The sequence below is a fragment of the Electrona antarctica genome (genome assembly GCF_951216825.1).
Source record: "Electrona antarctica genome assembly, chromosome: 11".
NCBI classification, from domain to species: Eukaryota; Metazoa; Chordata; class Actinopteri; order Myctophiformes; family Myctophidae; genus Electrona; species Electrona antarctica.
The window spans coordinates 1,627,351-1,638,930 of NC_136792.1; the positions used below are offsets into that span (position 1 = coordinate 1,627,351).

The window sequence follows — 11,580 nt, forward strand, 5'->3', positions numbered from 1 at the left end:
GTCACCCGCAGAGTTGATGATGGCTCGGAGGCCCCGGTCTCTATTCGACCTGCTCATGCCGGATGTAAAGGCAAAGGTGCAGCAAAAGCAGCTGAAACAAAAGGAGTACCATGACACAACCAAAGCCCTGAGATGTTTTGCACCTGGAGATAAAGTGTACATCAAGAACTACTCCTATGGTCCTAAGTGGATCCCTGCAGTCATCCACAGCTCATCAGGCCCAGTGTCCTATACGGTCATTGTAGGAAATGGCCGTGTCATGAAGAGGCATGTGGATCAGGTCCGTGCAAGGCTGATGGACACGGTGCCCAGCGGGATGCCGGAGGAGGGAGCGATGGTGTCATCGGACGCGGAGGTAGGCGCTGGGGGGCCCCTGCCTACGGTGATGGACGTCAGTGGACCTCAGCTTAGTGACCCGATGGACTCACAGCCTACGCCAGAGGTGGCGGTTCAGCGGGACACCCCTGCGGTGACGGAGTTGAGGCGGTCGGAGCGGGAGAGGCGTGCACCAGCGCACTTCAGAGACTTTGTTAGTTAAAGTGAGATCATTCCAGGAATAGAGCAACAATGCGCTCTGATCTCACTGGAAGGGCGTTTCCTTCCTATATATATAAAAAAAAAAAAAAAAAAGGAGAAGAAGAGAGAGAAAATGTGTTCGGTTGATTATTGAAAAATATATTGTGTGTTATGGGCAAGAGGGTTTGATATTTCCTGCTTAGTTTAGGCTGTGAACTTAAAGGGGAGGAAATGTGATATATTGGGTTTTGGTTACTTTCCAAGAACTGCCAATGCAGCCTGGCCTTTAGAGGGCAGCAACGGACTATCTATGGGGACTGTGGGTTACAGGTCAGAGTGTACTGTGTGCCCCGGATGTTCTGCATTCTTGATGATGATGTTGACCAAGCTTGTTGTTGTTACATGTCGATCCGAAAGTAAAGTACTACTTGCCAACAACTGAGTGATTCTTCCAGAGACTATATAACAGATAGTGATGCTTCGTTATCGTGCGAGAATTATCTGATAGTCCAATAAACAGGCTGTAAACATAAGTCATGGAATTATAAGAACTGGCATATTTTAATGATTGCCCGGGATACTTTATTCACACATCACAAATTAGATTGGATCATATCAGTCCTTTGGTCGGGGCGCCCCTTGAAGCAGGCCAGAGGGGTCGTCTGACCTGGAGAATTAGATTGGATCATATCAGTCCGTTGGTCGGGGCGCCCCTTGAAGCAGGCCAGAGAGGTCGTCTGACCTGGAGAACTCTGACGTGTCTCTACTTTTTCAGACACTATATAGAAATATTTCTGTCTCTCTGTGACCTTGCTAAGCACAGGGGTGCACACTCTTATAAGTAATGGTAACTGCTTAAAATGTCTACTTTATCCCACCAACAGACAGACAGACAGACAGGCAGGCAGGCAGGCAGGCAGGCAGGCAGGCAGACAGACAGACAGACAGACAGACAGACAGACAGACAGACAGACAGACAGACAGACAGACAGACAGACAGACAGACAGACAGACAGACAGACAGACAGACAGACAGACAGACAGACAGACAGACGTCAATCATGTCACTGCAGTTCAATTAAATGCTATTTTTAACTAATGCTAATAGTTAATGCTTTAACTAAAACTTTTAGCATCAATAATAATCGTATAGGCTATTGGCCTATACTTCCTCTTGTTAAACATTTGTAAAGTCATGATGGCACTTCTTTGAAGCCTATGCTAAAAAGATAAGATTGCATTGCATTATAGAGAACAAGAAAAATTGTGTGCGTGCGTGCGTGCGTGCGTGCGTGCGTGCGTGCGTGCGTGCAGGTGTGTGTGATGTCGGCTTTGCCGCATTGGCGTGAACTCTGACCGGTCTGTGTAATGTAATGGACTGCCAGGACTGGTGACGGTGTTTAAAACAATGTATCTGTTAAAGCTATTTATCTGTAAACATCTGTAAAATAAAAGTGGAAAGGATCGGACGACGAGTTATCATTGACCTGTCAATCAAGGCGTGCGCAAATAGCCGTATAGCCAATATTCCTGTACCGCGGCGACAGAACATCAGGCGCAGTGCCGCACTGTGTAGGCCTAGGCCTACCTTGTGTTCAGCTGCAGCATCAGATCAGGATGTAGGCCTAATGTTTACAAAGACTGTAGGCATATAGCCAGGCATGACAGATGACATGCAGTTACTTGAGCTGAATAACACTAGTCTAAGCCCACACTAATTATCCATAATATATAAATAAATGATGGATTAGGGGTCAGGACAGCTATGCCTTTTCGGGGAGGTGTCAGAATAAATTATCGACTTCTTAGACTGTTATTTGTCTCAACTGCTAGGCTTATACCAAAGATGTGTCACCCACGTTTGATTACTCTCTTGTGTTTTACAAAAATGTGTGAAACCAGAAATGTTTCAATGCAATAGGTGACTGACTGTGTTTATTACATGGCTTGGTTGAATGCTTGATTCTGATTGGTCAATCGCTTAATTCAGCGGTGAGTTATCTCATGATAATGACCGCTCCGCTGTATAATGACCGCTGCCTAATCAAACCCTCTGAGCACCACCAGCTGCGCGGCTGCGCCCGCTTGATTTACTGCCGTTTCCAACATAACAGCCATGTAAACACACACACTACTGACACACAATGTAATTTACAGCTAAACATTGCTCTTAAAAATGTTTTTGAAAACATTTGAGCGAGAAATAGACGAAGCAGCTGGACCCGAAAATGGATTCTATTTGATCAACTCACTTCCTTGTTTTCCGACAGTGCTTCAGCCCTGCAGCTGGGCAGACGCAGCCAGCGCGAAGTTATGGAATACTTTTTTTGTTGTGTTTTGGATCAATGGATTAATTTATGTTAGTTAGCCATGTAATAAGCGGGATAATATCTGGCTAGGTGGTCATTGTCGGGATATAATTCACCTTCAGGGAGTGTAACCACCTCGGCTTCGCCTCGGTGGTTAAACTCCCTGTCGGTGAATTATCTCCCGACAATGACCACCTAGCCAGATATTATCCCTTACATATGTGCTTGCAAATATAATGGCAAAACAGGATGTCATTGTGATTTGACAAATCAGCAGAACAGCAGAGGTTTGTTTTCCTATAAAGTTGGTGTGCTTTTTATTCAAGTTTGGAGGAAGCTTTCCAACCATTAGGCCTACAAAGGCATGCATAGGCCTGCCCTAGACTATAGGACAGGCGTATAGGCAACCGTTTTGAGATGAAGTGCATGTGTTTTTATTTACTTGATAGTCATATTAGGCCTGTAATATCAACATTAATGGCACTAAATAAAAAAACAACATGTCAGACTCAAGTGTATGTTGACTGATTAAGTTTATATGTGCATGCGTTGTTTACAGTCTATACATTCTGGACTTTTTTTGGATAAACATTCAAGCACAGAGGCACATGAAGTATGTATTAACAGTTAGCTATCTATCTATCCGCTCACAGCTTCAGACCCCCAGGAACGTGCCCGGGGGACCGGGGCTGTTCCGGTGTGCCACCCAGAGTCAGAAACGGTTGAGAAATGACAGAGCTACCGTGTCGGGGTCCCACTTCTGTACTGTACTGTACTGTACTGTACTGTACTGTACTGTACTGTACTGTACTGTACTGTACTGTACTGTACTGTACTGTACTGTACTGTCACTGTACTGTACTGGCACACCCAAAATCATCATAAATACATGCAGTTAATATGTGCGTGTGTGTTTGTGTGTGTGTTAGGTTGCGCACAGGTGGTGAAAAACAAGCATGATATTTCGTGCTCAGACCCAGCCAGCCAGCCAGCCAGCCATGCCAGCCACACACATAGCTCCATAAGGGAGTGGTTGGACCACTCAAAAAATCATACATATTTGTGGATATTTTTTCCTTTTTTTTGCTTAATTATAAACTGCAAAAGAAAATGATATCTGCATATGATGCTAAATAATAACCCACATTTTGTCCATGTGTCCATGTGTGCCCAGCATGTCTCCTATTAAATATCCATATCGGTTTATATAAAAGTCAGACTTTTAAAAACGTATTCTGATGTGATCTGATGCAGGACAATGTCACTGTGTTGGCACATTCATTCACCCCATAACCTCAGTGGAAATTGGGGAATATGTTGTGAAATAAAAATTCTAAATTTGGGAAAATGCCTTATTTTTTACATTTTCTTATTTCATGATTTCCCCATGCCCACACACCTGTGGGCACTCTCTCTCTCTCTCTCTCTCTCTGCCTCCCCAGAGAGAGAGAGAGAGTCCCCCTATCTCTCTCTCTCCCTCCCTCCCTCCCTCCCTCCCTCTCTCTCTCTCTCTCTCTCTGAACAGAACTAACGACGAGTCGCGATGCGGCCCCTCTCCCCTCACACACACACACACACACACACACACACACACACACACAGACGAGGACTTATGTGCGCACTGGCACCGTTCCTCATCTCGCGCAAGAGACGCCAGAGAGATAGTCACTTAGGCTACTCACTTGTTGTGGAGGCTATTGTTTTCCATAAACATTTCCATGCGTCACAGTCAGGGACCTGCTGACGATTTGGTGGTTCACTATAGTTACCCTACTACTGCAGTCTGCTGCCTGCATATAACAGCGCTGCATTATCTCATGCAGATCGGCTACTTTGCCGTTGGGGAGGACGCACATATGCGCGCGCGTTATTACGCGGCGGAGCCGGGGAGAACATTGAGAGCCGACTTGGCTTTTTTGGCACATTATATGCCCCCCCTCGCCGTGCGTATTGTGCGTGCGTGAGAAATGGGAGGTGTGGCGTGGCCACATTGCGTGACTGTCACTCTCAAAGCGTGAGAGTTGGCAGCATTGCCGTTTACAAATGTTGAACACTATACGATTATTATTGACGCTAAAAGTTTTAGTTAAAGCATTAACTATTGCATTAGTTAAAAATAGCATTTAATTGAACTGCAGTGACATGATTGACATCTGTCTGTCTGTCTGTCTGTCTGTCTGTCTGTCTGTCTGTCTGTCTGTCTGTCTGTCTGTCTGTCTGTTTATCTATCTATCTATCTATCTATCTATCTATCTATCTATCTATCTATCTATCTATCTATCTATCTATCTATCTATCTATCTATCTATCTATCTATCTATCTCTATCCGCTCACAGCTGAATAAGATTTTAACAGGTGCAATCAAAAGTGTGCAAGGAAGCACATTTGGCTATCTATTATTATCATCATATAGGTTCATTACATATTCATATAGGCTATGAGGTTGTAGATCGGCTATCTGCACCCACACAGTGCGTAGCCATAACGCATCATTGAATAATGCGTTATTTTATCGATTAATTTAATTCTAAATTAATGATCTATTATCTTAGTGCTGTATCCGATTGCAATGTATGCAATGGCTATCATTGCATCACACCCACACACCCAGCACTATATAAAGATATCGCTTAGAAATGTAATGTAAATAAATCAATTAAAACAATAAATGAATGTATTGTCTCCTCCGGTGACAATACACAGGACTGAAAAAAGATAGGCGATATGGAAACAAGGATAAGAACAGATATGATCAGGCACAAAGCATGAATTGTCTTGATGTTGTATTGTGTTTTTGTTTCTGTATAATAAAGTAGGCCTTGGCTATTAAAAAAAGGGCGATCATCATAATCAATAATCATAAATGGGGTGCACCGGGAGATCCACGGCCGCGTCCGACGGACCCGTCCTGTTCCGACGGTCCGTCCCGCACGCAAGATTGCTGTAGGCTACTGTACAGTACAGTACTGTGCTAATCTGTTAGCCCTACAGTCGGCTAGCTAAAAACATATTGGAAGCTTCCGGATCGGTTCCGGGTGTGTTAGAACTACAAGCGGAAAGAGGACTTAATTTTCCATTCATGTAGACGAAAGACAGATATCTGTACAGTAGGGCTGCACAACATTTCATATCTCTGTATTTATGCCAAATATTGTGATATCGATATGATACGATATTACCGTTAACATTTCATATTCTATATTTTAAGTGTTGCAACATTGAAAATTAAACATTCAAAAAGTGTGTTAGTGAGTTTGCTTACGCACTGGACCAGAGGAAACAACGTGATTCTGAATCCATCGCAAGTCAGCAGGGAGTCAAACATTCTGATATTTAATATACTGTGTGCGTGCGTGCGTGCGTGCGTGCGTGCGTGCGTGCGTGCGTATGCACAGGCGTGTGTTTGGGCCAGTAGTTTTGGCTCTGTGGGCAGGTTGCCAAGTCCTGCTGGAAAAGTTAGATCAGCATCAACAAAAAGCAAGATATGGAAGCACACAGTGCTGTAGCTCTGGTCCATAGCTCTATAAATGCAACGCATTAGAGCTATGGACCAGAGCTAACAGTGCTGTAGCTCTGGTCCATAGCTCTATAAATGCAACGCATTAGAGCTATGGACCAGAGCTAACAGTGCTGTAGCTCTGGTCCATAGCTCTATAAATGCAACGCATTAGAGCTATGGACCAGAGCTAAAAGTGCTGTAGCTCTGGTCCATAGCTCTATAAATGCAACGCATTAGAGCTATGGACCAGAGCACACAGTGCTGTAGCTCTGGTCCATAGCTCTATAAATGCAACGCCTTAGAGCTATGGACCAGAGCTAACAGTGCTGTAGCTCTGGTCCATAGCTCTATAAATGCAACGCATTAGAGCTATGGACCAGAGCTAACAGTGCTGTAGCTCTGGTCCATAGCTCTATAAATGCAACGCATTAGAGCTATGGACCAGAGCTAACAGTGCTGTAGCTCTGGTCCATAGCTCTATAAATGCAACGCATTAGAGCTATGGACCAGAGCTAACAGTGCTGTAGCTCTGGTCCATAGCTCTATAAATGCAACGCATTAGAGCTATGGACCAGAGCTAACAGTGCTGTAGCTCTGGTCCATAGCTCTATAAATGCAATGCATTAGAGCTATGGACCAGAGCTAACAGTGCTGTACAATATCATAATAGACGGTTGTGTTGAGACCCTGGACTTGATAAAACACAGTGATGATTTAGGCCATGTCATCTGCATGCTGTTGGTCCACTGACAGTGGAAGCCTCAGTATGTTGACAAGCTTTTATGGAGATGCTGATTTTCCTTTCCAGCTCGATTTGGCACCTGCCCACAGAGCCAAAACTACTAGTAACTGGTGTACTGACCATGGTATTACAGTGCTTAACTGACCAGCCAACTGGCCTGACCTGAACCCCACAGAGAATCTTAGTTTTAGTCACCTGGAATGTTTTAGTGTTAGTCTAGTTTTAGTCGACTAAATGTCATAAGATTTTAGTCGACTCAATCTACAGTTGATTTAGTCGACTAAAATGTCTTTTGGCGGGCCTTGATGGCGTCGTAATGACTGATTTTACACTTGCTGAAAATAGCCGATCTACAAGCTCACAACTTGTCCCGCTGCGATGCGTTGTGTGCTTGTAGATCTGCTATTTTCAGCATGCAACCAAGTGTAAAATGACTTATACTGGATCTCTTGTCCACTAGTCCCTTCCTAACATGTTAGTCTAGTTTGTATCTGTTGTCAATACATTTAGTATTAGTTTTAGTCAACATAGCTTAGTTTTCATTCAGTTTCCATTTAGTTTTGGTCAGTGAAAAAAGGTAGTCGACGAACATTTTTCGTCTTAGTTTTAGTCGACAATAACAACACTGCTGAGTGCATTGCATTGTTTCTGAACTGTTTAATTTGTCTAAAATTGTTACATGTGATAAACGCAGATGTGTATAATAAAGAAGCAATTGCTTTTGATTTCATCCTACCCCTTTCCTTAACAAGCCACATGTTGGGAGGTTAGGGGAAGTTAGACCTATATTTTAATATATTTATTAAAACAGATTTATTGAACAGATTCCTTCAAGACAGGAGCCGTTGGCGAACACACACTAGACGTCACTTCAAGGTCCACCGTTAAGAATGAAGACCAAGTATGCCTTCATCTTCATCTGCATCGTGGCCCTGGTCATCATCGAACAGGAGACCAACATCTTATCGAGGTGAGGGAGGTGGCCTTCATATTGAGATGCAGTGGAAGTTACGGGTCCATTTGGTTCCAGTTGTATACTGTTGTAAACATGTAAATGTCCAATCGGTTCCTAAACCTGTAAATGTCTAATTGGTTCCTAAACCTGTAAATGTCTAATTGATATGATATGATATAGTACTTTATTGTCAATCCGCACTGAAATTTGTCTTGTGGCCCAGCGGCCTGGTACAGAGCAATGTCCACAGCTCAGTCTAGTCCTGGCTAAAAACCTGATTAAGCCTCAAAGTCGACTGATGGACAAAATACTTCTTCAGTCTGACCTTATTGTATGCTGGTTCCTATATATAATTGGTTCCTATTCCTAACTATCTATCTATGATTTTGCTGGTGAGCCCCTGGAACCCCTTCAAGGACCCCTGGGGGTCCCCGGAGGGCCCGGACCCCCACTTTGAGAACCGTACTGTAATATCAATTTTGCAGGTGCAATGAAATTACAATTTGCAGCACCCGACCCGACTGAACATAGACAAAAAGTAGAAAGAAATTAAAGACAAAAAATACACTGCGCAAAATCTAAACAATATAAAGTATAGGCCTCTATGTGTGATGGAGATGGAGATTTAAGGCCCACACATACCCCAGTTTTAGGTGATACGGTGACGACCGCGGTCACGGTGGTTGGGAAAACTACAACATTTGTTTGTACGCTGAATTAGTTTATGTGAAATGTGAGCTAATCAATCCAACATGTCTCATCAGGGTCTCTGATGAGCTGATCCAGAGAGTGACTCCACATCCGACGCCACAAACCCAGCAGGGTCTGCCGTCCGAGGAGCCAGAGGTGGAGGAGGACATCATGGACGCCCACAGCCACAGCGGAGGCCACAAGCACATCCTAATCCTCGCCACGGCCAGGACGGGCTCCACGTTCGTGGGGGAGTTTTTCAACCAGCACGGCGACAATATGTTCTATCTGTACGAACCCCTGTATTACGTAAATGCCATGCTGAAACGCACCACCAACGGGTCGGTGTTGGCAGGGATCCACAAGGACGTTCTCCAGGGACTGTTCCTGTGCGACTTCACCCCTCTGGAAAAGTTCATTTCTCCGCGGCCTCTGAACCATGTGACGCCCACGCTGTACGCTAGACATGCCAGCGCAAATCTCTGTGAAAAGCCTGTCTGCACTCCAGGGGTCAAGGATGTGTGGTATTGCAGATTTTTATAACTTTTGTTTTCACGTAGAGCCAGTATTCGGCCAGTCAATCTATGCTACAAAGGGGCGTGACCCAGAAGATATTGCAATAGTAATGTGATATCGTTAATTGGTCCTAATATCCTCCTACATCAAATATATTAAAAGTTTTCCTTCATGGATTTAGTGGAACATACTTTTTTCCATTCCAAGCATTCAGTTTTGCACGAAAAAAAAATCCTTGGGCTAAATTAGTTAATTAGCTAATTAGTTTTTAGCCCCAAGGATTTTTTTTTCGTGCAAAACTAATGCTTGCAATGGATTCAGAATCATGAAAACCCCCTAGTTCATGGCTAAGCAAGGCTACTTACTTCAATCTGTATAGGCTTTTGAATGTCACCACAAAACTCACATTAGCATATTAGCACATTATTGCTGATGTACTGTATAGGCATTGTTCAGTCTATACTGTATAGGCTGTGCATAAACTGCATATCACTGTATGAATGATGTAAAAGGATATATGGGAACGTAATTCTGTTTGTAAGATAAGATTTAGGCTATTATGCATAGGGGGATTCAACAGCCAGGCTAATTCATTCAGGAGTCTGAAAGCCGTTGCAATTGCAGAGGGAAGCCACAGCGTTTTACAGTAGGCTCTGTGCGGGGTATCCAGAAAGTACCATTGTATGGTTAACTGATCCAGTTACCTTTCCCATAGCTTAGTTTGATTGGCTTATTGGCAGCAATGGAAACAAATATGACACCCCGGCCTCGTATTTGTTTCCGGTTCAAATTGGCTGCAGGGAAATTAACCCGAACCCGAGTATGCAACCTTCTGGAAACCCTGGACTACAGTAATTCAGAGAGTCTTGTTTTGACTCCACACTAAGGACTTACAGCTAGAAATGTCCCTCTCTTCACCCAGGTGTAAAAAAAGCTGCGGGCCTCTCAACCTGACCCTGGCGTCCCAATCCTGCCTCACTAAAGAGCACCGCGCCATGAAGACCACCCGCCTGCGCCAGCTAGACATCCTGCGTCCCTTGGTGGAAGACCCTCGTCTGGACCTGAGGGTCATCCAGCTGGTGCGAGACCCCCGGGCCATGCTGGCGTCCCGCATGGCGACCTTCCCCGACATCTTCCAGAAGTGGAGGACGTGGGCGCAGCAGGGCAAGGTGCCCGAGGACGACGAGCATGTGAAGTGGCTGAAGGAGGAATGCGACAGCGTCCGCATGTCGGCCATGGTGGGTCTGAGCCGGCCTCGCTGGCTGCGGCGACGCTACATGCTGCTGCGCTACGAGGACGTCACCCGCTACCCCATGCAGAAGGCCGAGGAGATTTACAGCTTCGCGGGGATACCGTTCAGTTCGCAGGCCAGGGAGTGGATTCTGAGGAACACGCAGACCACGCCGGCGAACATCGATCCTTACTCCACCATGAGGAACTCCTTGGAGCAGGCGGACAAGTGGAGGTTTAGCCTGCAGTACGAGGTGGCCCGGGTCGTTCAGATGGTGTGCGGGCCGACCATGGAACTGTTTGGGTACAGCCTTGTGGACGATGAGAAGACGTTGGTCAATAGGTCCGTCAGCCTGCTTGACCCGTTGTACCTGATGTAGCAAAGATTTAAGCAATATTACACGAGAGGGGGTGGTTTAACGTCATTAACACACGCCTGCGATACTGCAGGAACGAGCCTGCAAGGCGAGTTCCGAAAGCAATGCAGAAGTTCATCAATGACGTTAAACCACCCCCTCGAGTGTAATGTTGCAATTATACAACAGTTACCTTTAAAACTAAGAAAATCGCTGAACAACATTTTTTTAATGACAGATGTAGTCACTACGACCACAAATGTCCCAAGAAACTAGCTAGCCTAAAGCCACCGAGTTTGCTGCGCTCTGGGAGAACAGAGCAGCTGAATTCTTTGTTTTGATTAGGTGTGGAGTGGTGCTCGTTTGAACCACGGCTAGAAGGCTGTTTCAACCAATCAGATTGCTTCCTCGAAACGACCTGTTGTATAATGTGCTTTTAATTGTTGCAGGTGGATTGGTGGCCAAAAGGTGCCGTTTCCACACCCAAACTAAACGGGTCACGGGACAGACACGAGATGAGAATGATGCTTTACCAGTGATTGGACATTTGATCCACACACAATTATGTCAAATTATACACACTTACCAGTTATTTGCCTCAATGACACTAACAGGATGTAAGGGATACAACATTCATTGTGCCATAATTGTATTGCATAGTGTGTACTGTGTATTGTGGATTTGCACAGTACTGCATGTATTGTTGTATCTGTGCATATAGGACCCCCTCTAAAATGAAATTGCTGCATCTCAAGGGGCTATCCTC

General features: G+C 44.8%; 1 protein-coding gene across 1 annotated transcript; it reads left to right on the top strand.

The window, feature by feature from the left end:
• Positions 1 to 7,957: 7,957 nt before the first annotated feature.
• On the top strand, positions 7,958 to 10,838 carry LOC306932982 (carbohydrate sulfotransferase 3-like; the record flags this gene model as incomplete). Its single annotated transcript, XM_079514952.1, has 3 exons — positions 7,958 to 8,037; positions 8,787 to 9,236; positions 10,151 to 10,838. 3 exons carry the CDS (start codon positions 7,958 to 7,960, stop codon positions 10,836 to 10,838), a joined length of 1,218 nt encoding a protein of 405 aa, XP_079371078.1.
• Positions 10,839 to 11,580: the final 742 nt, after the last annotated feature.